This window comes from Lepisosteus oculatus, chromosome 6, assembly GCF_040954835.1.
Source record: "Lepisosteus oculatus isolate fLepOcu1 chromosome 6, fLepOcu1.hap2, whole genome shotgun sequence".
NCBI lineage: Eukaryota > Metazoa > Chordata > Actinopteri > Semionotiformes > Lepisosteidae > Lepisosteus > Lepisosteus oculatus.
Genome location: NC_090701.1, coordinates 57,426,919 through 57,454,732, shown reverse-complemented (window position 1 = coordinate 57,454,732; position 27,814 = coordinate 57,426,919). Strand labels below are relative to the sequence as shown.

Sequence of the window (27,814 nt, the reverse complement as noted above, 5' to 3'; positions counted from 1 at the left end):
AGACCCCGGGGCTCATCGCCCCCTCTGCGGCAGGACAGAGACCCCGGGGCTCATCGCCCCCTCTGCGGCAGGACAGAGACCCCGGGGCTCATCGCCCCCTCTGCGGCAGGACAGAGACCCCGGGGCTCATCGCCCCCTCTGCGGCAGGACAGAGACCCCGGGGCTCATCGCCCCCTCTGCGGCAGGACAGAGACCCCGGGGCTCATCGCCCCCTCTGCGGCAGGACAGAGACCCGGGGGCTCATCGCCCCCTCTGCGGCAGGACAGAGACCCGGGGGCTCATCGCCCCCTCCCCGTGCCCCCTCTGCGGCAGGACAGAGACCCCGGGGCTCATCGCTCACCGGCAGCATGGCCTCCGCCCACTCCCCGTGCCCCCTCTGCAGCAGCTTGATGCGGTCGATGTCGTAGCAGATCTGCACCAGGTCGCCCACCATGAACTGGGAGGACCCCCCCTCCGCGCCGGCGGCTGCGTCTCCGCTGCGGACCACGTTGGCCTTGGTCAGGACCGCGGGGTTGAACGTCCACCTGCGACACACGGGGGGAAGAAGAGGGGGAAGGTCAGCACGAGCGTCTCCAATGAGACCCCGTCACTATACTGGGGCATTAGGACCTACACAGACCGCAGGGTGAGCGCCCTCTGCTGGCCGCACTAACACCTCTTCCAGCAGCAGCCTCAGCTTTCCCAGGAGTCTCCCCTCCAGGTACTGGCAGGCTCACACCTGCTGAGCTCCAGTGGGCTGCCAGCAGTGAGCCGCAGGGGGACATGGCTGCTGGCTAAGCTAATTCGAGCTCTTTAAGTCAGAAGTCTTAAGCTAATTTAAGTCATAAGCAGAGAAAATATGTAATACATTCAAAGAATGAATGCTACAGCACAGAGAAGGTTAAAATGTAGTTGTGCAGTAATACAAATGAATACGTTTCACCCATGTTTGCTAGATAAGGGCGATACAGCTTGCCTGATTCATGTGTGTCTGAAGTCTTGACTGGCTTTGGAATGAGGCGAGAGCTCAATGGAGTTAGACCGAGCACATCAACGTATGGCACGCTGTTTAAAGCACAGCATATCATCTTTGCTACAAATGTAGATAAGGCCATGAAGAGTCAGTGTATTTTTGGAAAACCCCACAGTGCCATTCACAGCACATCTGAAAATAAAGCAATTCAGGAATTCAAAATCCCTGTTGGTAAATCCATGTGGCTTCTAAATGTTTTCTACGGAGTACAGTGAAACTTAATATTGAAAAAATCCACGATTCTCTGAGGGACAAAACTACTTGTTGGTTTTGTTGACTTTTTTGTTGAGATTTTGTTCTGTAAATCTGGGAATGGGAGATGTTCCAGAAGAATGTGTGTGCGACACACGTCATGAAGATGCAAATACTGTATTACTTGACAAGCATCGGCACAAACAACAAGTATTAGGAGTATGTTTTGCTATCCAATGCTGGAGCAAACTGCACACCTAAACACTGTGGGCAGAAGCTCCTGGTTTGGATTTGAAACACATTGCAGAAACTGGTCCAGGCATCTAGTGCTTACTGATGCAGCAAAGGCAACTGATATTCCTCTGTGTCTGCGAGTTATTAGGTCAGCATTTTTGCTTCTTTACCTTCTGAGACAGAAATGATTGGGGGATGAATTAAATGCTGGTTACATGACGTGCAACATGCTTTTTTCACAATTTTTGTGTCTAAAACAACCATCAGTCCGAGTACAGATGTTTGATCTATGAGTAGAACTCGGGTTTCATTTTAGGTCAACGGCAGAAATTGCTGAAATTGAAATCCAAATGCACAGAAGCTGTATCCATATTCAAGAGGTTCTCGAGTTACACAGCAGAAGCGGTAACTCAAAAATGCCTAAAATTAGAAACCAGTTTCTCATAAGAATGCATAAGGCACATGGAGGGGCACCATGTGCAACCAGAAGGAGGAGCTACCAAATACAAACAGTCCTGCACACAAGATGTTTCTGTAGGTTTAAAGTTATCTAGGTTTGATATTCAATGACAATTTCACGTAAGCTGTGCAGAGCAGACTGGTACTAGAAATGGAATGGAGACATGAATCCTAAGCCTACAGACACGTCTGAATTGTACAGTTATTCTTTGTCCTTTTCCTCTCACTGACCTTTATTTTAAAATTATTCATCTTATAATAAAATCTCTGAATTTGAACTTGATGAATCTTTTTCCTTATTGGGGGTTTTAGCCAATTATTAACTGTACATCGTTCTGTTTAAGTGTTTTAAATTTTAAATGTTAAGGGTGACAGGGTTATTTTCTTTTGTTTTTTTTTTTAAAAGGATGAGTGATGTTTGATTTACAAATGCCGTGCAGTGATTTCATTTATGATTTTTCCACATCCAGACTAAGACAAGGCCATTTTGTTTGCTTTGCTAAGTGTGAGGGGAGGCAGCCAGTAGCTGGAGACGAGGCTTCTCATCTGCCTGTGTGTCACCTGAGTGATTCTGCCCGCCCCTGCCCACAGTGTGCCCATCTCAAGCGCATGCTCACACATCACCTGTTGCTAGCTGTGACAAAGCGCGTTAAGGTGAGAACTTGTCCTGAATCATCATTCGTCATCATTCATTCATCACTATGAACTGGCTTCATTACTCTGCTCTCCTCCCCACTGATAGCTGATGTGTGGGGAGCGTTCTGGCGCACTATGGCTGCTGTCACATCATCCAGGTGGGGCTGCACATTGGTGGTGGAGGGGATCCCCATTATCTGTAAAGTGCTTTGAGTAGAGTGTCCAGAAAAGCACTATATAAGTGTAAGCAATTATTATTATTAAAATAGTCTCTATCCTTACAGTACTTTAAACCCAAAATGTGCAGATTAAGTGCGTGTACAGCAACACATGCATGTGTTGGTAAAATGAGACATTAAACCTGTAATAGGCTGGGTAAATTGGTAAATATAAGTGGCAAAATAATCGGGATTAATCAAATCAACTTAAGCATCCTTTACAAACAGAGGGTGACTAAGAAAGCTAAAAGCATCAGGGAGCGTGTCTCACCCCCTCCATTGTGAATTCACACTTCTCCCATCTGGGAGACGCCTCTGTGCCCCCAGGTGTAAAACCAACAGACTTAGGAAATCTTTCATCCTCACTGCAATCACACTCTTAAACAATGCAAAGTAACTACCCTGTCTCTTGTTTCTTTCTCCTGTAACACTGCTGTATTCTCTTCCCTTTTGCTCATGTGTATTGTCATTGTGTTGTGTTTGACTGTGCTGTAAAACAAATTTCCCCTAGGGGACAATAAAGCTTGAATTGAAGTCCAAACCCCCAGCAGCCAGGAAAACGTGTCGTTGTGAGTATAAGCCAGTCTGAGCCCCAGGACCTCCGTGGTTGTGCTCCACTGGCTCATCACTCCGAATCGCACTCATCCGCCACGCTGAGCCATGGCTCTTAGTTAGCAGGATCAAGAAACTCCAGGGAACCGATAACAGATGTTCATGTGGTGTGAGAAGCTGTGTGCCGCTTTGTTTTATTCCGTTTTGGCTGGCAAACGTCCCGATTTGTACCCTTTGAGATGGCACCTCCGAGCCGTCGGCACCCTCTCCCTTTCACAGGCCGCTGTGGGCTCGGGGACACCGGTCAGGTCTGGACGATTTCATTCCAGGTGACTTTAGAGCGCAGGTGCTGTACGCAACATGACCCCCCGCTGCAGAAACCTCGCCCACAGCGGTGCCCGCCTCTGCCGAAGGCTCTCCAGCCCCGACAGCCGGAATCCGGCGCGCAGGAGCCCCCACGCCACGCCTCCTCCCCTCCGCGCACGCGCGCGAGCCGACGGCCGCGGGGCGGGGGCGGGGGCGGGACGTGGCGCCCTCACCGGTTGCCGCTGGGGTACTGCACCACGATGTCGTGGTCCTCGTCGATGCCGCACACGGTGCCGGTGGTGGTGAGGGTCTCGAACATGCCGTCGGTCCAGCCGCCGTGGCCGTGCTGCAGGGACTGGACGATCTCCAGGTCCAGGTCGATGTTGACCAGGTCCCCGATCTGCAGGCCCCCCGGGTTCCGGTTGCCGTTCTGCTCTCCTGTGGGGGGGGAAGCAGAGCCGGCAGCCGCGGCGGCAGAGCCATGAGGGCCTGGAGACCCGCCGGGACCCAGAGACACAGCCCGCCGCCCCGCGCAGCGGCCTGCACTGCGTCACGCTGACTGGCGCAAAGTTGGGGCAACATGACCTGCAGCGGACTGAACGTGAACCCCGCTGCCTAGTGGGGCCTCCCCGGGTCACGACAGATCTCACAGAACATTACTGCTCAAGTGAAAGACGCATTCTGGGGACACCGTGATCTCTCCAGTATTCATTAAAATCCTTAGCCTTTATTCTCACGGCGGCACCGTCAGAAAACATTAAGGGCATAAATCTGAAGTGCTTCCCCATGCAAGCAGCACGTTTTAAAATAAATCAAGCAGCTGTTCCACCGCCCCATGACACAGCTCTCTCCTGCAGAGCTAGTATGGACAGATTCAGGCCCAATTACCACAGTCAGACTGCAGTATCAGAGGTGCTGTGCTGCAGTATACAGTGCGTTCAGCTACAGAGCCATGTTCTTCAATTGACAGAACCCACATCACTGCAACAACAGCCTGTCTAGTGACATGGATCAGTGTGGGATTTTACATTAGCGCTCTTTCAAAAGGAAAAGACCTATGTCTTAGGAGAAGGAACTGTAGTGCAGTTCAAGCTAAAAGGCAAAACCAGTGTTCACTGCAGGGACTCAAGGAATGCATCCTGGCTAACACTGGCATCTAGTGGCAACATTAAACACAGCAGCCAAGAAAGCACTGCGCATCCTTCGTTTCTGAAATTTTCCGCACCTTCCCTACCGGTGCATCTAATTAAAGGGTAGTCTGTATTTCTTCACTTTGGCAGGCTACCAACAAAGCTTTAGCTAACTGCACATTAAAACAGCTCAGGTAAACTCATGCCAAGCAGGGGGAAGGTTTTAAGTGCTATTTAAAAATAAAATTGCCCGCCTCCCCTCCAAAAAACTGATTCATAGAATTTGAAAATCCACCTTTGCATCTCTTTTCGTGCTTTTAGTGTCTGTCTTGCTGGATAGACGTTTGGAAATCAGTTTTAGAAAAATTCTCCCCGCTTTCCCTGAAGCTCAGACAGCTCTGTCCCCACACGAGCAGAGCATGAGACACTCTTGCCAGAGCTTCTTTTCTGCAGGATATCTATCTAGACCACAGATATGAGGGAATTCAGTTTCTCATAACCTCTAGCAGATGAACCAACACTACAGATTAAAAAAAATATCAATATAAAATGCCACTAAAATATTCACATTGCTTTTGTATAAAGCTTTACCACTCCAAACACACATATGAGGGGAGACATGGCAGCTACTATGAGTGAGAAATTACTTCACTGGTTGAATTAATTCATTCTTGTAGCCAGTACACCCCCAGTCTTATGTACAGTGCCACTGGACCTTAAAACCCAAACAGGCAGGACCTCAAGTTCCCATCTGATCCAAACAATGCCAGAAATCCAGGTGCAGGTGAAAGGGTCGCACCTACTGGTCCACTAATGCCACTTATAGCAGCAACACATTTCACAGAGGCCTCCCAATACAACCCAGTACTGACCAGGCCCAACATTAATTTGCATTGGAGATCAGACGAGATCAGAATCCAAGGTGTTAATGCAGCTGCTAAAGAAACACTTTGATGTAGCAATACTTCAACAATTCTACACATAAGTGCAGCTGTTATTTGTTTTAGCACGTGGTAGGCAAGTCTTTATGCTTTGTTGTTCGAACCGACAGTCTAATTTTATACCAGATCTGTGAGAGAACAGAATGAAGAGTGAATTTCCTGAACAAGGTGCAACGTCGACTATACCAATCAACGCCTGTAATAAATACTGACAAGATGGAGCAGAAGCCTCTAACTTTTCCAAAACGGAAAAGAGCTCACACACAATGACACTGGTTCCTCGATTGAGTTTCGGTGTTACTGTCAGCACCGTTGACATGGTCTTGAGACTAGGAATAGGCCGTTCATTCCAAAGGCTGTTTTGGTGGCACGTCAATAACAAGGTTACTTACCCAAGACGGGGCAGTGGTCTCGATAAAAGGAACCCCCCTTGGCATCCTGCACACACTTCAAGTCAGACTAGAGGGGCGAGAATTCACAGTGACGGAGTGAGATTACGCAGGCGGACTAAATGTGTACTCTGCTCCCTAAAACCCATCTATTACTCCTACCGCCAAGACCCAGATAAGACTGGAACATATGAAATTACTCATTAGCAATTAAAGTCTCCTTAATACTGTTTCTGAGAGCACTCCTAACACTGTCGGGTGTTTTTCTTTCCCTTTTTTAATTAGATGAAATGGCAGTCGCTTGAAAATGATAGGCAGACTTTTCATCCTCTGTTGCCTGTGCAGTGTAAATCCCTCTTCAATCAAGCCTGCAGAACAAGTGCAGTTAATTAGAATTAATTGCGCCTCATGTAAAGTAATGAGGAGTCTTCCTTAACGCAAGACAATTCATAAAGAGCCCAGTCCGGGGTTGTTAAATCTATTTAACACAGCTTATTGCTCCAGTTGCATGAAGTTGCAGTCAGCAAAAACAAAGCCAAATGCTATAAAGGCCGAAAGCACAAGGCAATTTAACCGCAGCTTTTCATTAGGACTCCTAATTTTTAACATCATTGGAAAAAAACCCACGATCTGGGCTCCGTAACTGCGGTGGTTCGGTCTTTCGAATGCAAGCCAGCGGCCATAACACTTTCACTCAGCTAGCGCATGGCTGGCTGGCAGGCTTGATTCCCCTTCAACACCCCCTCCCCCCGAGAACAACCAGGACAATCTGTTACTGAACGGAACAAAAACTTTACGACTCGGGTTCAAAAGAAGCAGCCTGCCGCTCGGCCAATGAGCTGGCGAGCTCCTGTCCTGCGGCCGCCGCGGGCCCCCCACGCCCCCCCTCCCTTTGTTCCCTCTGAGGCTTTGCTCTGGGGGCAGGGGGCTTCCTTTATCACGGACACGCAGCGCGGTCCGCCCTCCCAGCTGCTCGGCGCACACAGGGAATGCACAAAGGCCCGGGACACCCCCTCCCCTCCCCGCCCCGCTCACCATTCCCTCAAAGCCCACTCGGTACAGGTTCTTGGCTCCGTTGTCCCACAGGACGTAGGCGGCGCTGTGCGGGCTGGCGGCGCTCCAGTCCTGGATCTCCGTCACCTGCACGGGAAGAGGAGCGAGGGCAGGGGTCAGAAATGGCGCCGCAGGGCTCCAGCCGAGCGCTCGGGAGCCCGCTCGCTGCCGCGAGGCCGCTCAGAAACTCCCCCCAGCCCCCTCCCGAGTTCGGATCGGTGCCCAGGCCACCTTACAGCCCTCGAACCCGAGTAGCCGCGGCCCTCCGGGACGACTGCTTTAAGGCCACGATGCCTGGGTGCACGATGGTGAAAGAGGGCGCATCCAGCATTTATTACAAGTGGTGACTACTTCTAGATCGTAGGAATAAAAATCACAAGATGACACTGTTCTACAGTCCCACTGCATTTCTGATATTGCTGGTATATTTCTACGCGCTCGCCAAGAGAAAAGCTCATTAAGAATACAGTAAAACCTTATTTTAATGGAGTACCGGTGGGACACCGCGTCTGTTATTGCTAAATGTCTGTTAAATTTCACTTTTTTTAGCCCAAAAATTAATATTTACTACATACATATGTGCTTGCTGGATCTATTGACTAATTTTGTAACAATTGTAAGCAACGCAGGGAATTAAAATTATTCCTGTCTTTATCATAAATATACAAGCACTTTATTTGATGTGCTGTCCGTGTACCACATAAATTCACTTAAGCACATGAAACTCAAAGACTCATCGTAAGCAACTGCCCCACTTCAACAGGGCACCACCGGCATTCCTGACTGCTCAGCTTGCGTAGTATTTCATTTGACCTCGTTATTTGTGCATTATTTCCTCTTTACTGCAGGGAAAGTCTGGTGTTTCTGATTTTACAGACAAAATTCCCCTTTTGGTCGTTAAATGGAGAGTTTACTATAACAGCAGAATGTAATGTCTAATGCTGACAGACGCTCACACTGGAACTTGCTATTGTGTGGTTTCCTGTAACAAGGCAAGAGGACAATGAGATCGACGGAACTTCACAAGAACTTGGAAAACACCGGGGCTCAATTCACCCCACCAGCCTAGCACGATAGGTACAGTGCAAGCCAATCAAAGAAAAATTTCACAAGTTTTTGTGACTGACTGATTTGTTCCACCCAGTATGTTTCAATTCTCAGTGGTCTCAGTAGGATAAATGTTTTCCTTGGAATGGAGCAGCTTCCTGTCTTTCTATGAATATCCCCACAATATCGCTTTACCACGTTGCTATCGTGTTGCTTTGACTGGAGGAGTGAAACTCTAGAATACTCCCCAGGAATAACACAAATACAGCTCATTTCAGCCTTGCAGCCATTCCTTCCACTACATCTCCAAGTTCGCCCAAAGCCGCTTATCCACATGGTACACGTTGTCTCAACTTGCCCACAACATTCCAAGAGTTTCCCCGTCCTGAAGCCATGCCGCACTATTCTTCCTCGACTCAAAACAGAGGCTGCACTTTTTTTTTTAAAACTCTTCTGCTACTCCTCCTAAATTTTCATCATCTCGGAGTCTTCCCGACTACCATGCATCAACAGGCCTCGGTCACGGATCCCGGGATGGCTCATGCTTGCCAAGTGCAGAAAGGAGCAAAGTCGGACCGGGTCCGTTGCAGGGCCAGACCCAGAGGAACCCCTGGACTGGCCGCTGGACGTCATCCCAGTGTGCTGTGACGCACCTCTTTCTTTCTTATTAATAGCCTTAACAGCAGCAATTCAGCGTTCTTGGGAGCAATAAATCAAAGACTTTGAAATCAAAGAATCAATGGGAAACATAACCAGAACAAGCCCTATAATCTGTAATGATCATCAGTTTAAAAAGCACAAGAGGATAAACATGTGTTTGTTGTTACCGTAAATGGAGCTTGGCATTTCTGCGTGCTCCTGTCATCTGCTTTCATTTGTCCAAGTCACTGGCTGGAAACAGTAATGGGCTGTTAACGCAGACATGCTGTTAGGCTCTATTAGCAGTGCAGCACAGAACAATGCACCAAAACCCACGATACACTGCTATTTTAGAAGACGGCAATTCAGCAGATCTTTCTACCAGCTGCACGCTTCGGACTGTTTTTGCGATACTCCTATGTAGATGCTGGTGACTGTTTTTGAGAAAAGAAAAAGCAGTTTTTTTGGACAAAAATAAAAACTCAGAACAAGCTCCCCACTTGGGACTCCCCAAGTAAAAAGCACTCCCCACTGACAAAATGGCACAAAGTTTTACTTCAGCTTGAGACAAGCAGAGCTGTGAGCTGTACGTTTCCCCCAAAGGGTAGGAACTCATTCCTTTCTCATCTTTAAATCTCACACAACCTGACAACACTGAAAGCCGAGATGCAAACAGGATGAGCAGAAAAGGATCAAACTCCTACTACAGAGGCACAGGGGAACTTGCCCGTCCACTCCACGGAAGGGACAACCCCCTAACGCAAAACCGAGGCAGCACTACCGCAGAGAAAGAAAGCCGATGTCAGACCACACACCAGGGCCTCTTTTCCCATAAGCCCACTGACCTACCAGTGTGTTTTTGGACTCTGTGGGAAAACCTGAGCACCCGGAAGAAACCCACGCACACACCAGGGAGAACGTGCAAACTCCACACAGACAGCACCCCAGGAACCGAACCAGGCGCTGTGAGGCACACCATGACAGAAACTGAGAACTTGTTGTAGAAGTAAATTGATATATAACAATTGTTTTTCAGTGCACCGGAGATAATTGAGTAAAAGGCTGATTACTCAGACTTCAGGCTCCCATAGAAGCAGCATGACTATATGACCACATCCTGTTCTTTCTTCAAGGGAAGGATGATTCAAGACCGCCGGAGCCAGAAGAGGAAGAGGCCTGCCTTGTAAACAGCTGGGGGCGCAGGCTTGACCCCCACAGAGGTGGCGGAGGTCACGAGAGGGAGAAAGCGTGGGAAAAGGGGATTCTTCCAAAACAGAACAGAAAACCGCTGGGTAAGCAGAAGCTGGCTGGATAGAAGCCATGTGCCTACAACGCACAAAATAATGAGCTAAATCTGGACCATCAGTTTATAACTGTTATAACATTTTAAATAACAAATGCATCCTGATAATAGCTACAGTATGCACTTTCAGGTTGCGAATATTTAAAAGCTTTCATTTCTGATCTGTTATTATAGCATAAAACGTCCATCAAACTCCAAGTCTACACCATGCACTGGGGCTACAGGGAAATACTGTTTCCAAATGAACACTGGATTATGCATTACGTTTCTATATCATTACCAAACTGTAAAAACCCACACTAATTCTGCACACTAAGCATGGTGCCATTGTTAACATTAAACACCTGTTCTGAATTACTTTTTGTAATTGTACTATATACTATAAAGTATATATAAAATATACTTATTTTATACGTTTTACTTGTAACATATCAAATGTTTCATGGAGATAAACTCTGACATTTGTTCTGTATTAGTTTTCTAAATGTCTGCATAACTTAAGAAACTGTAAAAAAATGAGTGAATACTTTTCCTATCCGTATTTATGGGTGAAAATAAAACTTTTTAATAAAAATTGGTTTTACTTGACAGCCACTGACAATTGTTAACTATCTTAGAAGTTACATATAATTATGACCACTCCGTGTTTGTATGTTAACTCTCTTTAAAATCCACAACATAAAGAAATAAAGCTTTATGAAACGAAAGCTTATCAATGCTTAAAACAAATGAGAAAAGATCCATGAGACGATGACAGCTAGTTAGTCATGGTTAACGAAATGCCTCTATTATCTTTAAAGATATGCTAACTTGTTAGCCAGCCCCTGGTGTGAAGATTAAAAGCTAAACACCTTGTAAGAAAAAAAACAAGCATTTTTGTCCTGTTCACTTCGAGGGAGTATTGCAAAACCAACCACCCCACAGCGATGAGAGAAGGCATGTTCTGACTGAAACCAGAACACGGACCCGTCAAGTGCTGCTGACCGAGTGAGTTACCGCTTGCTGTCGAGATACAGATCGTCAGCTGAACGGGACAATCAGACCAGAGCGACTCATGATGCATCAGGTGCCAGAGACGCGCTCTTGCTGGGCCTGTATTGACGACTCCCATTGCCTGGTGAATGGAACCCGTATGCCGGTGATCCCCCGAGCTCGTGTACTGCGGCGGCTCTACCGCGGGCCCCGTTCCAGACGAGCCCTGCGTACCTTCCCCCGCCTGCCGTTGCCTCCGTCCTGGTCCTCCCACTGCCAGTCCACGCCCCTGACCACGCGGCCGCCGGCGAAGATCCCCCGGGCCGTGATCTTCTTCGACTTGCGCCGGGACTCCAGCAGGACCCTGCCAGCAGAAAGAAAGAGCTCCACACTTAGCACTACTGTCCTACTGGCACCCGAGATGTCGATCTGAGAAGAGGGAACTGGAGAATTTTTTTTTTTTAAACCGTGGCCGCGACCTTCTAAAGTTAATGAAAACAAATCACTTTATAATGTACAATCCCCCCTCCCCAACAGACATACACTCAATCATCAAAGCTGTTTGCCTGTGAAAAGCCAGACGAACACAGATAAAACCCTGCTTGTCATCTTTCTGAAATCCTAAAGCCTTGACGTATACTGTTCTAAAACTCTGACAAAGCTTTAACGCCAAACACCAACCAAAGGACTAACACAACAGAGATCAGGTGTCTGCTTCTCCATCTGGGATTAAATCTCTCTGCCTTCTTTGCAATACGTCTATACATTTATTTTTTCAGAGATCAGAGGGTAATATCGGGCACGAGGAGAAAACTCTTGGCATATGCAGTCTACTTGGATCACATGGTCCACAACAAAACGAGGGATCCTTCTTCACAACCAGGTACGAGCACAGCAGACAGGGGGTGTGGCCTGTATTAAGAGTCGAGCGATGTCAGCTCCGTGGTGGGTGAAAGAAGGAAAAATGGATTTCCTCTTTAAGTAAAAGCTATTTAAAAAGTAACGAAAAATAAAGTCACGAGCATTAGAAAGTAAAATACAATAGTCACTCAAGGTGCAAGACAGACTCATGGACAAATCGTGTGTGTTTATCCTATGAACAAAATCTCAAATCTGAGCACTTATAAAATGTTTTTCCAGAGCGAGCTGGGAAGTTTCCGAATTGTGAAGGCCTCACACAAAATTAACCTGTTTACCTCTAACGGGCAGCATCAGCTCCTGGAAAGAGAACCATTCATTTCCACTGAGATAACACACCGGATAAGTCCTCTTGGTTTTATGTGCTCTATAAAAGATTTACATGGAGTTTCAGGGCTTTATGAAATTATTTATTAAAGGAATCATCACAGAGGCAGTAAAGTAAGATATATGAGTGTTTAAGCAACTGAAATCTAAAATGTAAATGAGCACTACTGAAACATAATTAGAATTGCCAGATGCTATCCAGATTTACAGTGTATGAAGAATATCAAGCTTTAAAACATTTACTATTCTATGAATAATAGAAAGGTTAATTAGCATGTAAGTATAAATGTTAGCCTAACTACAGATAATAGGGCTACTCAAAAACCCAAGAAACAGATTTTTACATGCTTTATCATTTTGTTCAAAATCTGAATTTCTATTTTAAAGGCTATTCTGTGATGGGAAAAAGCAAAAGCAAGCACACATACTCGGATCTTTGAACAACTGAAAATCTGAAGTAAATCTAAGGCAAACTAGGCTCCCATCCCTCTCATTGGATATTATTTTACTATTTTATTTGCTACGTTATACTGCTGACCAAGCAGTTTTTGAACACTTTACCCAAACAGATTTGCCATCCAGGCTTACTGGCTCCGTCTCTTTATAATCATTATAACAAGGCTTATAAACTTTTTAAATGACCAAGAAATTTTTCTGAATGAATGACTCAACAATCGGCAGACGTGTAGGAGCAGGAGTGCTTGATTACATTTCGAAATCCCTTTTGGCATTTTTACTGCAAGCCCAACAGCTCGCTGTAATTAAACTGTGCTGCGTCAGGACCTACAGTGGAGTTGTGACCGGAAGTGCAGCATCTTGTCACTGCGATTCCTTTTAAACTGTCGCTCATCGGCCTCTGCTGCTCGGAACAGTAGATCCACAGACTGGCACCAGCCCAGGGACTCTTGCAGTGCGCACACGAAATCAAGGATTTTCCAAAATCCTTAAAAAATATAAATATAACAGCTGATCTCCCTGGTTAAAGTTTTGATTTTACTTCCTACTCTATCCTACATATAACCAGCATTCCTTAGGTTTAATACATTTTTTTAAAAGCAATCAGGCTCCCTTCAAGGTGAAGTTTCATAGTAAACGATCATAGTAAATCAAAATCATTGGCTGTTTTTTGGCTTGTCTCCCACACAAAGCACAAATGTTGAGTCTACAGAATGACAATCTGTCTCTCCACAGAAGCGTGGGGTAAAGAGACCTCTACTCTTGGTAGTCAAGACTTAAATATTATAGAACACTTAAGCATTATGGCATTGGGCATGCTTTCCAGATCTAATATTGCTTAGGTTAAGCAAAAGGTAAAGTCTGGTTCTTGTTGTTTTATGTAGCGTTAGGTGCTAAAGTTAATCATTCAATACATGTTTGCAGCAGTCAGCATAAAGAGGTTTGTCAGGTTTTACACAGTTTATTTTGGCTCACAAACCTGCATGCAGTGAGGTGGTCAAACAATAAAAAAAAAAATCAGTGAACAGTGATCTGGTTCTAAAGCTCTGTATAAAAAACACAACCTGTGTCTCACGCAACTCCACACGTTTTCCTAGTACGGCCCGGTTCACCTGACTTTCTCTGTACTGAAGTGCTCAGCTTTGATGGAATCCCAGTCTGTGTCCTTTCAATTCACATAGACACCTCAGGTCTTAGTTAAAGGTCACAATCTAACCACAAACCTCATAATACAAACGGCCTGGACTGAGGACTAAATACAAGCATTTATGACACCAATGAAGTTGAGAAAAACTGCTCCGTTTTAAAAACAATGTATAACAATCATCTATTAATGTTTGTACCCATCTACTTCAACAGCCTTATCTTTGGTGACCTGAAAGTGAAATATGTTTTTCTGTAATGTTCGTGGAGTGCAAACTGATCACATAAAAAGCAGTTAATTCACAAAGCACTGAGTTTACAACAGATGTAAGGGCATTCCTTTGAACCCTTGGAGAGTAATAATACAGGGTGAATCATTGTGAAATATTCTTTTAGGCCAGACAATCTTGAATGTTCCTTATTTCTGGCATGCAAATGTGTCCTCTGGAAGACGAATCTGAGGCACAATTTCACATTGAAATCTCACATACTCCGAGATATGACCATGGTCAGATTGCGATAGTGTTTCTACCTGCCCAGGCTTCCTTGAAGGCACAATAACCTACAATCTACACACGAAAGAAACTTCAAGAGGGGTCCTCCAGGAGATTACAAGCTTTCACCAGTTACACGATGAGCGTGGGTTTGTCATTCAAGGAAATACAACACTAAAATAAATTCCCCATCCATCACCTGGAACCAAAATGTGCCTTTGGACAAAAAGAATGCTAGAATTCAGTTTCTCTTTTAGGAACGCTGAGAGCCCATATTATCTTGTCGTCCTACTGTACAATATTCCCAGAGCTTTGCCCACCCTTGTCTCGGATGTGCAGGAGTGCAGGACAAAAACGTTCTTCCCAACGATCTACAACTGTCAAAACCTGACCCCCCTCCCCACCACAGGAGATTCTAGGATGGAGAATGAGAGAGCAGCTTGACGGACGAAGCTCACTACAAAGAGTGGGCGCTTCACGCTGTCCTCTAACAAATAAGACTTATACAATCGGCACTCAGGGAGACCAGGCAGGCACTGGAATCAAAGCGCAGGCCGGTGCACAGCGAGCCTAGGCAGCAGAGGCAGCACTGGAGCTACACGGAATGATGGGAGAGGGATATCCTAGGACAGAATCCAGAGGGAGTTTCCAAAGCAGTGGAGTTCTGGACAGCGAGACGGGCAAGATTCACAACCCGACAGAAGCAACGAGCCAGGGAGGATCTGGGGACCTGGTAGACTAAGCAAGGGGTCGGCACAAGCAAGCACAGCACAGCGACCCCGATGCAAACAGGAATCTCAGCGGAGAACCCAATGACAGAGCGCTGGATCGGGGGCTGCATCAGATCGACTGCATCTACCTTCAATTCTTTGAACTTTTTTAAAAGTAAAAAATATTTTTCACTGATGCAAGATTAAGTTCAAAAATGGCACCTAAAATTAAACATAAAAAAATTAAATCAGCCCATAAACCAAGTGGTTTTGTGTTCAATAATGGGGAGTATTGTGTTTCAAAAGTTACAAACCACTGAATTAAAACCTTGGAATTATATCTGCATAAGATACAAACAATGGTTAAGATTCTCCTTCACACCAACTGAAATAAACTTCCTGAAAACTGCAACTAGGTTTCTACAGGACCTATGAATATGGAACCAGTGCTGTTACAAATCATTCTTGAGAATTACTCAAATCATCTGTCTTCTCCGATTCTTTCATAAGCTAGAGAAAACTGTCCAATTCTAATTCAGTTGTGGTACTACTAGTACAAACTCTAGATTGATAAATAAAATTTAGAATTTAAACTTTTTTAAAATGACTACAAGTTACAGCAGCTCTTCTTCTCCCATCAGTTATGGTATTCATACGCATGTGAGAGGGATATATGCGTGTTGAGAAGGCAGAACTGCATTTAAAAGACCACAGTAAAACGCTGGTGATAGTTTTCCCAGGATTAAAAAAAACGAGGCCTCTGGACATGACACTGCTGCAAATAATCCGGTCAGAGAAAGCATTCCTCAAAATCAGTGTCTGAAGTATTGTCAATAGTTCAACCTGATGAAGCAAAGATGAGCTGTGGGCTGAACCAACCAGGCTAGGCCATAATAACACACCACCAGCAGACTGTGGTCAAGGGAAGTCTCAGATAAGGACGCAAGATGAAGCCATATCTTTATTCAGAGGAAGATTAAGTCCAGACCTGTCCATTCATATCCAGTGATTTCTGAACAGCTCTTAAAATGGGGTTTTGTTTATGTGTTCTTTCACATATTAGCAGGAAAGCCAGATCCCCCCCCCCCCCCAAGTCTGATGTTTTGTCTGCATTGATATTTGCTGGAAGCACACTGGCTGCTCGAGAGCAGCAGACCAACAGAGGCAGAGAGCGTCTGTCAAAAGAGCAGCCTCCAGCTCGCTGCCTTTGACACACACGCAGTAAAGCACAAGCACCGCACAGCACAATGGGCGAGAGGGAATGAGGCGACAATGGTCTATTTTTAAAAGACAATCAACGAGGAGCAGCGGGAAGGACCAGCGCCAGCTGTCGAAGGGTGAAAAGTCAGCGAAACAATGAGCAAGCCGGCTGACCTCTCACTCCCTGGCGTGGTGATTCTGTAGAAGCGGTGGCGCAGATGATGCTTGTCTCCATGGTAACAGGTAGTGCACAGGTCGTAGTTGGTACACTCTGCACACTTCCAGCGGATGCCGATGATGGGCTGCTGGCGGCAGGTGTCACACATGGTCCCGTCATGTTTGATACCTTCAGCAGAGACAGACGGAGAGAAGGAGAAGGAGCAAATGAGCCACAAGCCTCAGAAGCACTCGACTGAATCTTCAGTAGATATTTCCAAACCGTCTCCTCCCAAAACTTTCAAAGAAAATGGAAAAGTGCACGCGAAAAGAGCCGAATACAAAACAAGAGAAAGACCGCACACACTGTACAGAGATCATTTGAGTAAAATAAAAAAAACAGTGATAACTGCAGCATCACCCTGGTTACACTGCACGTGGGAAGATAGAAAAAGAAATCTGACAAACTACTATCACCCAAAATACATTTTCTCTATTACACTTCTGAAAACAAAGCCTTCATCAGGATGGAATTGCCAAAATGTTGACAGGCGTTAAAGAAAATGTATCTTGGAGTCGAGATTCAAGCGTCGGGTTTCTCCTGCCGTTTTCCCAGGTGCAATGTAACCAGGCTCTGCATGCACTTGGAAGTACTTTTATCACCATTTTTACAAAAATTCACACCGTGCTGATTAATGAAATGCCTTAAATGTAATTATGAAATTTTAAAAAAGCACAGCAGTTAAGTTCTTAATACGAAGAAAATAACATTTTCCATTGAAATCAAACCATTAGCATCTGCAACACATCTTGAGAAATGAGCAAGCGCTTCTGAACAATCCTCAAGACTCTCTTTACTCACTTTTTCATAGGACAGACAGCTATGTGGGGCTCACTAAATGGGTTTAAATTTCACTTTAAGGCTCACAAGGCAGGAGGAGGACACAGGAAAAAAACAAACAGTGGAAGGACGTCCTGATGTGGGTGAATTCCAGGTGGCACCCTTTGTCCTTTCTTGACAACAACGCAATCGGAGGCAGTCCTTTTGCACAATACCAGGAGACAGAAGCATTGGAGGACACAGAAAGGATGCTCTGCGAATCTGGGCTCCCCTACAGGGCGAGACAGGGGTCTGCAGGTACAGCACAGTACTTCTCAACACAGGAGGGTTCATCAGCACCCAACACAAGTACTGTACCAAAGCCGCTGCGATTATATAATAACTCTGCTCTTTCATCCGCGCTACTGCACAGAGGAGAGTAATGTGATCTTTGTGATCTTGTAGCTAATCACCAAACGTGGCCTTCTGGCATAAGATTCACTGCAATGAACAAACTCTGCTGGCGTTATCTTCAAACACAGAACGGGCAAAGCTAATAGGAATCCCACACGCCCACAAACGCGGTCGCCGCCTTCCAGAAAGGGCTCTGAAACGTGCGCGACGTGCAGCCTAGAGAGGGACGTGTTGAGGACGGGGGGCTTTATGTGGCCTTTCCTGTCCTGCAGGTCAGAACGGCCTGGCCTGCCCCAGCCCTGGCACTGGCGCCTGTGTCTGCTGGCTCGGGCCCAGGGCTCCAGGCCAGCCCCCCGGCTCCCAGTCTTGCCTGGCGTGCCGGACCTTCCCAGCACCGTCTCCCAAGGCAAGGCCGGCCCTCCCGGCTCCACGGAGGTTCAAGGACAGAGATCAGAAGACAACACCGGCAGCACCTCCCGACTCCGACTTCCACTGTGAGCAACGCAACATGAAACGGCTCACTCGGCAGCTTCTCTAGCTTTAAAGTTTGCTTCAGGCAAAACATCAGAAGAATGATACAATTTTGCTTTCAAACTACAGTACAACAACACACATTGTAAAAAATGAAGTACAGCAAACTTTGCCCAGCAAAGCCATGAGGAAAACTAACGTAGACATTACAAGTTGCAGTGAAAAGATTTTTAAACGAGCAGACAAGCAGTTTAGCAGTCTCCTGATTGGATTGGGGCAGCATGTTGCTGGGCCAAAACTCTGTGAGCAGTGACAGGGCTCCAATACCCACCAGCGCCTGGGCTTCAGCGGAGCACAAGATCAATTTATTGGCCATATTCAATTTCTTATATTAGGAATGTGTCTTTTCGGTTAAGGGCCTTGCTCAGGGGCCCAGCGGAGTAGGATTCCTCTGTGGGCCACAGGATTCAAGCTGACAACCTTCCAGCCACAGGCACAGATCCTCAGCCACAGAGCCACCGCTCCGCCTCAGGGACTGAACCAGCAGATCCCTGACGAAGAGCTGGACTGCCCTCAAGGAATGAGCCCTAAAATACCCTGGAGTTATGCTACCTGGTGCCCTAGTGGAGAACCTCAAACTCCAGTGTAAAATTCATAGGGAGCCCTTGAGAGAGGATAAGTATATGCTGGCACAGAGCCCCTCCGGTGTGAACGCAAGCCACAGGTTCTGAAAACACTCCGATCTGATGAAATAAAGGCACTACTCAATTTTACAGCATCAGGGAGAGTGGGAGAGCAGGATTTTAACCAAGCAATGTCACACAAGGGGAAGACAGTTACCCTTGCAATGCTGCTGATCTGTGCTGCTTTTGACACTGTGTTATCATCTGTAAGGCCAAAGCTTCTAACATCCATCACTGCTTGATTTCATCACTGTCTACCACAACTGGAGTGCTTAACTGATATTGGGAGCATATAAGCGTATTCTTAGTCTTCCATCACACAAGACACCAGTGCAGTACAGAAGTAGTAGCTGATTTGATGTACACTGACAGTGGGCAACACAGCAGTGAAGCCCTTGTATACAGCGCCTTGCAAAAGTGGTCTGACCCTTCCAATAACGTCTCATTATGTGAAATTATAAAACAACGCACATACATTTTTTAATTTTAATATTTGAGTCAATCTGAATTCTCAAACTGTAGACTTCCTTGTGTAAGATAAGTTACAGTTAATGCCAACAAATACTAAATAAAAAATAGGAAAAAATCTGAAATAGGTATTCAGAACTGTGAACTGTGTATTTGGTGAAAGCATCTTTGGCAGAAATTACAACCAAATATCTTCCTGAACACATCTACCAGCTTTTCACAGCAGCCCTGCGCAATTTTTCATTGTTCTCTGAACGTAATTTAGGTTTGCCACAGCTTTTCCATTTTACTTCCACCTTAATAATTTACTTCTTTTTTTGCTTTAAATGCACTTTTTAGATTAAAGCAATAAAATGTTCAAGGATATAAATACTTTTGCAAGGCAACGTAAAGACAGGGAGGCACTGTGGAACAGTTTGCCAGTGCTCAGAGCTCCAGTCTCGTAAACACAAGGTGGGCCAGGTGAGACACTGCTGTGACCTGACCAGCATTGCTCCAGTATAAGTCCCTGCTGTATAAATGAGTGCAAAAGTAAGTCACTTTAAATAAGAGTGCCAGTCGCATTTGTAGAGGCCCCAGCGTGGAACCTTGTGGAACGCTCTGAGTAAGTGCAACATCATCACATTTAAAACAGAGAGGAATTTCAAATTGTCTCCAGGGAGCTAAAGAGGGGCCAAACCAACAAAGGATTTCTGCTTTTCAGTGATCTCTAGATAATCTTCCATGTGACCAAGCAGGATGCTGTGCTTGACAGTAGCAACACTGGCGCTATTCAGAAGGAGAAGATTAAGTGACCCAATCAGAAGCCTCATTAAGCAACCTAACAGGTGCTTAGGTTTCACTGCTGTGATCTGTCTAAACTGTGAGTGAAATGATTAAGAGCATATTTGATGCAAGATGTTATATGTTTATAAACAGCTTCCACCAAGGTGCGACTTTTGTTTTGAATGTTAAACTCTCAAATAGTTATCTGTTTTGCCAGGCAAAGCAACCACTTTTAAATCAGAGTTTTAGGAAGAATTGTATCTAGACTTGCTATTTCCATCTCAACAACAAACCTGTCATTTTAAGGTTTTGCACTTGAAATTACACATGCAGGAAACTCTAATCATTTTATGTCTTGAAAAGAATGGGGATTTTCAAATAGGTAAAAGGACATTTTCAAAAAAAAGTTTCAATGACAATGCCTTCAGGCTGTCAAATCACTAAAAATAACTCATAAAAGCATTCTGGTTTGCGGGTGTTTTCAAAACTGCTGGGCCAGGCTCTCCTTTGGAACTAAAGTGGTACTCGGGAAGATTGGCTGTCTGTTCTAACCAGACAGATAACAAGCATGTGGCTACTCGACTCCAGATGCAGCTGGAAGAGAAAAACAATCTATTTGCAATACACAATATAGCTATTTTTACGTGCCTGGAGTTTCCCTGCAAAACGCTCCAGAACCATGTGGCTGAGCCTTGCTGCTGCAGGAGGTGTAGCTCACTTGCGAGTCTCTCGTGCTGCAATCAGCAGTTTCCCTTCCAACGCGTCGCCCAGCGTCACCCCCGCCGAGACGCCTACTGGGGTGTGTGACCCCATCCCCGCCGCAGAAGCACGCCGACTTTTAACACCGTCTCCCTCGGCAACAGTGGCCAACAAAGACAGCAGGCGTGCCTGCCTCCACACGGGCAGCTGTTACACAGTGAATGAGGAGGCACGGATTAGGAGTAAAAGAGAAAGCCTGCAGTCCAACAAAGCATGACATCTTTCAAACAGGGGGTTCAATAATACTACACAAAAAAAACGTTAGAAAGGATCATTATATAAAAAGGTGCAGAGGGCCTTCTTACCACAGTACTTAAGCAGTGAAACGTTTAGAAAACGTTTCTTTTTTAGCTCCTATACAAAAGACTAAAGGAAAACAAGCTCAATTATTTTACTTTCATGTTACAGGCTCCTAACCACAAGTATGGGAAACATTACAAATGAAAACAGAGTTTCATCTAAATTAATGCCCCAACTCTTAAAAGAAATGTTCGCTCTGAATATTATTTACAGAATGTACTGGCTCTCCAAAGAGTATGTTAGGACACAAGACGTTTACAAGCAAATTCAGCCGAGGGGTTCCCCCCCGAATACTGCCTTCGAGGTCTCCCCCGAGCCACTGAAAAATGTTCAGCCCAAAACCATCCTGCCAGCCCGCCTGGGATTTCTTCATGTTTCAATATTTACTTCTTCCATTCAGATCTAAAACTGGCACAGCCCCTCATCCCGTAAGATTACCGACCAGAGCCAGGAAGGCACAAATATATCTATTTTAAATTTAAAGTTTTTTTTTCCTAATGTGCATAATATTTTAGTTCTTTAAATACCAGCCTGAGGTAGGTCTATAATTCATCATTAGCAGCATGCAAAACCCACTACATTTCCATTCCACTTGCAGGCTGAATTGTCACCAACCCCCAGCTCAGCTGGAGTATTTCACTGCTTCACTAGTCCTACAATTCAATAAGACGCATGTGTTCACAGCCCTTTGGCCTGAAGCACAGTCAAAGGCTCTTTTATACCATCTCAAACGTGCCTGCTTTTAAGAACCCCTAAATCTAGGTTACAGCTTGTTTATATCATAAGTGCTTTATAGCCTGGAACTTAAGTCTTCATTACAGCCCAACCAAAAGATGGATGTTACTCCAGTCTCCTGCATCCATGAGAGACAGGGTGAGTGTGATTTAAGATCCTGAAATGTTAAAAAGAAATAAGACAATACAGGCAGAACAGAACTCTCAGCTATGGTGACCACGTAACAGCAACCAGGACAACTCTAAAAACAGCTCTTAGTCCACCCAGCATCATGAGTTGTAAAAAAGCATATACATAAATACACAGGGCAGCTATTAATTCTTGCAGTCACCTTTGAAAAGGTACCCACTTCCTAGAATTCTGTTTTGTGCACATACCTTTGACCATGCCTGTATATCCTGTGAATGTCAAGTTAAGGAGCGTTTCTTTTCCGAGGTCAGTGCACGACAAATGTACAGTAATGCACTCACATAACATTTTGTGTAACTGTACTGTAACACATTTACAGAAGCCAGTCACCTGCTCCTATCAGGTAGCTTTACATCCTTCAGGAAATAAGGAAGTTATTAGGGTGTCTCTTTTAAAGTAAGACCTAAACAGTCCTCAGGCTCAGCATACAATCAGAAACAATGAACGCACACACTAAACTACAATCTGGGCTCTCAACTTGCAGGAATACAACACGAGGTCTTGAAGGGAACTTTAAATTCCCTGAGAGGACTTCAAGATCAACACTGAAACACAGACCAGACCTGCGGACAACTGGAAATTCAGAGGAAATGCGTTCAAGACTGAAAAGGGGAGGCTTTACTTTAAACAAAAGGGTGCAGGAGTCAGGAACCCTTCTAAACCACTCGACAGCGCTGCTCAAGATGACCTCCCCACACCCTTCAAGAAACGGCTGGATGAGATCCCTGGATCAATCAGCAACCAGAACAGCTATAACGACCCAAAAGTCTTCCCTCCCTCCTCTATCGTGTTCTCAGGCTCACAGTAGGAAGAGCAAGCAGGGATCTGGAGGAGAGAGGCTCACTTTCAGCAGACTGTAATAATAATTAACTGCTTACACTTATATAGCACTTTTCTGGACACTTTACAGGTTATGGGGTTCCCCTCCCCCACCAGTGTGCAGCCCCACCTGGATGATGCACCAGTACGCCCCCCACACACAAGCTCTCAGTGGGGAGGAGAGCAGAGGGATGAAGCCAGTTCAGAGAGGGGGGTTATTACTGGTAAAGGCCAGGGGGAAGGGAGGGTCAGGCCAGGGTGATATGGCTGCTGGCTAAGACTTGAATATGTACACAGATTCAAAAAGCTGGAACACAGGTGCACATTTGGATGTTTTTCTGAAATACAGACATAAAACAATGAATTGAAACCACTTCAGGACACTCGGGGCTGTGAACCCGATGTCAAACACTGCTACGCCCTGTACTAACCTATCTAGATGAGCCTGAGGAGTGACACAGCCCTGTTTTCTCCTCCATCTACCACGCCTTTCTTTATGGAACAGGGTCTGCACTGAGAAGCTCGCACGCATTCCAAACTGACCCTCCTTCCCCCGGAGCGTCTCGGGGCGCAACGCAAACCGGGGCGCAGAGCTGGGCGAGGAGCCGCCGTCTGGGCCGGCCCAACACCTGCCAAGGCTCTGCCGTGAGGCGCGCCCCGCCATTTCACTCCCCCAGGGCCTCAGAGCACCACATCACCCCAACGACCCCTGGGGCACCCCAACTCTGGCCCACCACTGCAGGGAGCGCGCTGGCGCTCCTCGAACCTTCACATCACAGCCCTCTTCCCAGGAGGAGCTGACCGCCCTCGCTGTGCTGGGAGTGGACCGCAAACCACTCCTCCTCGTTTCCTCGGGACGAGCAGGTCACCGTCTCCGGAGAACATCAGACTGCTCCCAGACAGGAGGCTCGTTCAGACCTCTGGTTCACCGAGTGTTTCCAACAGTTAACAGACTCAGCATTTAAGCCCCTATAAAAGTGCCCAGGGGACTTTTTAACCACCTCACCTACAGTGTGTTTCGCGTCAGAAGAAAAAAAAACTGGCAGGCCTACCAGACAGAAACAGATGCAGGCTTGCAGGAGTTAACACGCAAGAGACAACGAGGACAAACATCACACTTTTAGTGAGGAGCCATTCAATTTAAATTTCCCAAAGCTGGCTTAGCTCCGAGAAAATAAACATCCGTTACACTTCCAGCTGAAGACCCTGTGTTACAGCCCCAGGGGACTGGATGAGCAAAGCCTATCCTGCTGCAGAGGCTCTGGGAGACAAAACAACGCAGCTGACTTGGTCTTCAGCGGTGGGTGAAGCCGCGCACCATGTCCCAAGCTGAAATGGGGCAGCTGATTAAGCGATGCTGTTTCTTAGAAATGACAGCAAATTACAGCCGGCTGTCCTAGACGCAGCTACCTCAGCGTCACTGTGTGACAGACAGTGCTTGAGGAAAGCTCTAAGCATCATCAAAGACCCCACACACCACACAAAGACCCTCTATCATCTGGAAAACGGTAGCGGAGCATTCGGGCCCGGACTATTAAACTCCCAGCCTCTCTCACCTCAGATCTGAACCTCACAGTGCCTTCTTTCTTACCAAAAACTCAAACACACATTGAAGTCTACCTCTACCTCACATGTCAAGAAGCTCACTCCCCATCATTTTCTATCCTTTATTTCATTCTGTTGACGAATGATTTTTGCACATCTGATATTGTTTTGCACATTGCCTGTGGTCTCTGTCTTTCTTTTATTATAAAATTGTATTGTTGTTTTGTTTGTACTACTTATCGTCTGAGACCTAGCTAAATAGCATTTCGTTATACCCTATACCCGTGTGTGAGTATCATGCCAGGAGACTTTGAGCTTGAACAAGAAGGCCCTCTCTAGCTGCTGTGACCGAGTGTCGGGCCGCTTCAAGCGCTTCAGCCGGCTCCGGAGCTGGCCGGAGGAATCACGGAGCCGCGACGCCACGGCCTGGACCGCACGTCCTGTTTGTCTCTCCTCAGCCACACATCCTTGTGAACAATGGGAAAGGGGGAAGAGAGCTGTCGCCGCTGGCGGATTTCCCCCCAGTATGTACACTAGCTGCTCCTATGCCCTGTAGCACAGCGGCGGAAACGTTGCGCAGAAGAGAGCGCCGAGGATGGGGTAGCACTATAAAAAGCCAGTGGAAACAGGAGCCTGCCAGGTCCCAACCCCAGTCCTGAGGGGCTCCGTACCTCCTGGTTTCCATGCCCACGGAGCTGGTAATCACCCCAGCTCTTCACTGCCTTTGACAGAGCCCCCACCCGAACCATGACACCTCTGGTCTCCAAAACACCCTGCCCCTCGCCCGCTCCATCCGCCCCACACAACACAGCGCCGCGCAGCGGTCTCCTCGAGCCCCAGAGCCCAGCTCGGTCTCGGCAGCCCCGCACACGCAGGCCAGGGCGTCAGGGGGACCCCAGCGGGGACCGGCGGTGAACCCCACTCAGCCCAGCTTTCCGCTCCGGGACAGATCTTTCCCATGAGGGGGCAAACAGACAGAAGAGATAGAAGCCCAGCACCAGACTGGGACGTCAGCTGGAACACAAACTTGGGGAGCACTGGGGGGGGGTGCCCCAGGACCAGAGTTGGGGTCCACAGCTGGAGGACCTCAACCCAAGGCGAGTGGTGCCAGACAGGTGTCTCAAGCTCCACCGCCCGACCGGCTAGTGTCTCTGGGTCCTTACTCCAACACCCAGCCAAACACTAATGCATGACTGCCAGTTCGAAACCAAGAATCTTTTCTTTCAATGAAGGTCTTTTGATGATCGGGTACCCCCCATCCCCCAAAAAACACTCGCGTTCCTACCCACAGACCCGGAGCCCACTGGGAGAGGGGGGGGTCCCCGCACACCTCCGCAGCGAGCCCCCAGAAGCCCCGGGGAGGGTCACCCCCGGGCCGCCCGCCGCGTACCTGTGGGGGCGCTGTCGAAGATCCGGACGTCGTAGGCCCCGGAGCAGCGGTAGTTGGCGGCCGTGCCGTTGTCCCAGACGACCACCACCTCCTCGGGGCTCTCGAAGCTGCGGACGGTGCCGACGTGCCCCTCGCCGCCGTCCTGTTTGCCCCACTTCCAGTCGGGCCCGCGGAACACCCGGGCGCCCACGCCTTCCATCATCACCCTGTTGTTCCTGCCGGTGGTCATTTGGCGGCGGCCTCTGGCAAACCACACGGACGGCGGCGGCTATTCAGTGCGGCTGCCCCGCTCCCCGCATCGACCTCGGCGGGAGTCGCCCGGGCAGGGGGGTCGTGCCGGTCACCGGGATCGGCCCGACGGCAGTGCGCCCGGGGGGGGGTCACCGCTCCTCCTAGAGCTGGGGTCCTGACGGGAGGAAGCGGCCGGCCCGGCGCTGACACACGGAGTGGGCTCGGCGGTCCGGCAGCACGGCGCCGAGACAACAAAGGGCCCGGCCGGTCGGGTTTCGTCTAGACCAGCGCTGTTGTTTTCTTTTTTTTAAAAAAAAAAAGTGCAACTTAGAAGCAGAGCAGGGATCAGCCGGGGAGGGGGGAAAGCAGCCGCCCCCGTTGCAATAATTGCTTGCAAATCGCTGCTGTTGTTGTTAAACCCCCTGCCCCCTCCCGGGCAGGAGACGGAGACACGGAGAGAGAGAGAGAGAGCCCTTTCCGTCGAAAGTTTAGAAACTTATCCTCTTCATGCGGACGGGGGGTCTCCTCTTGCAGGACAGGCTGATCCAAAAGTTAAAAACGAGTCGGCAGACAAAAAACACACACACAACCAAACGAAAGGCGATCAACAGATGGGTCCAACTTTTGCGGCGCTTCTCTCTCGCCCCCTCGCTTTCTTACCACGACACCTTCTTCTGCATTAAAAAAAAAATAATAATAATAATAATAACGGGCTTCTCGAAACGGAGACGGCTTTTCGAGCTCCGGAAAGCGCGCACACACGCAGGGAGAGAGGGGGAAAAAAAGTGAACGTCGTTTTTGAGAAGGATGGTGAAGCTACTGGAATATTTCTAAAGTTGCGTCTCTTTTCAGCCGTCTCCACCTTCCACCATTCATCGGAAATCCCCTTTTTGTCTGCTTTTTTTTTCTTCTTCCAGGGAAAATCCTGCGCTCTTTGTACGCGTTGTGTTTCTACTCCAGCTCCCAGCCCGGTGGGGGATCTTTGTGTCTACGGCGCTTCCCACACAATCCCTGCCCTCTTCACTCACTCGCTCCCGGTTGTCCACAGAGCACCCTGCACGCTTGCACCACGCTCCCGATGCGGGCAATCTCGTCTCCCGAAGCTCAGTTGTCGGTTTTTTTTTTTTAAAGCTGGCTGGTTGCAACAACTCAGAGCAGACGCGTCGCCATTATTGTCAATCAGAGCGCAGCCTAGCGGGGGAGGAGGAGGAGGAGGAGGAGGAGGCCGAGCGGCGCGGCGCAGCGTGTGACGTCGAGGCGCGCAGGCGGGGCTGCGTGACACGCCGGCAGGCCCAGCCAGTCGATGACAGAAAACGCGAGCGGGGAGCTGCTGTTCTCTTGGTTTCTCATGCGCGAGTACCGTAATTAAATTTGCTCTGCAAGACGTCATTCTTGCCTTTTTTTCCTGTTTGCGGGCTGCGTATCATATATCACTTCTTAGACTCACATCTCCTTTCTTCATCTTCTTGCTATTGGTTTCAGTTTGAGTGATAGCCTGGTATCGAGTATTGCAAAAGTTACATGTTTTTATTTTGCTGTCTGAGCCTAGACTACTTTTTCATATAGGTGTTGTATATTTAAATTATACACAATCTACTCCAAATTGCTAAAGCTACCAAAAGGCTGATAATAGGAAAATAATTGTTTCATAAGTATTCCACCCTTTTTAACCAGAAACCCTCAATCAATTCAGGCACAAAAGAACAGTTTGGAAGGACACACAATTAATGTGATTCTC

General features: G+C 47.3%; 1 protein-coding gene across 2 annotated transcripts in view; it reads right to left on the bottom strand.

Moving 5' to 3' along the window:
• Positions 1 to 27,296, bottom strand: part of mib1 (MIB E3 ubiquitin protein ligase 1) — a 103,767-nt gene extending 76,471 nt beyond the window's left edge. The window contains exons 1-7 of one of the 2 annotated variants that reach the window (XM_069191639.1): positions 25,846 to 27,296; positions 16,506 to 16,677; positions 11,318 to 11,447; positions 7,105 to 7,209; positions 6,073 to 6,139; positions 3,843 to 4,047; positions 341 to 524 (exon numbers count right to left, since the gene is read on the bottom strand). In XM_069191639.1, coding sequence (XP_069047740.1) covers positions 341 to 524; positions 3,843 to 4,047; positions 6,073 to 6,139; positions 7,105 to 7,209; positions 11,318 to 11,447; positions 16,506 to 16,677; positions 25,846 to 26,074 — 1,092 coding nt within the window. In that variant the 5' untranslated portion in view covers positions 26,075 to 27,296. The remainder of the gene's footprint in view (positions 1 to 340; positions 525 to 3,842; positions 4,048 to 6,072; positions 6,140 to 7,104; positions 7,210 to 11,317; positions 11,448 to 16,505; positions 16,678 to 25,845) is intronic. The other variant, XM_069191638.1, reaches the window with a different exon arrangement.
• Positions 27,297 to 27,814: the final 518 nt, after the last annotated feature.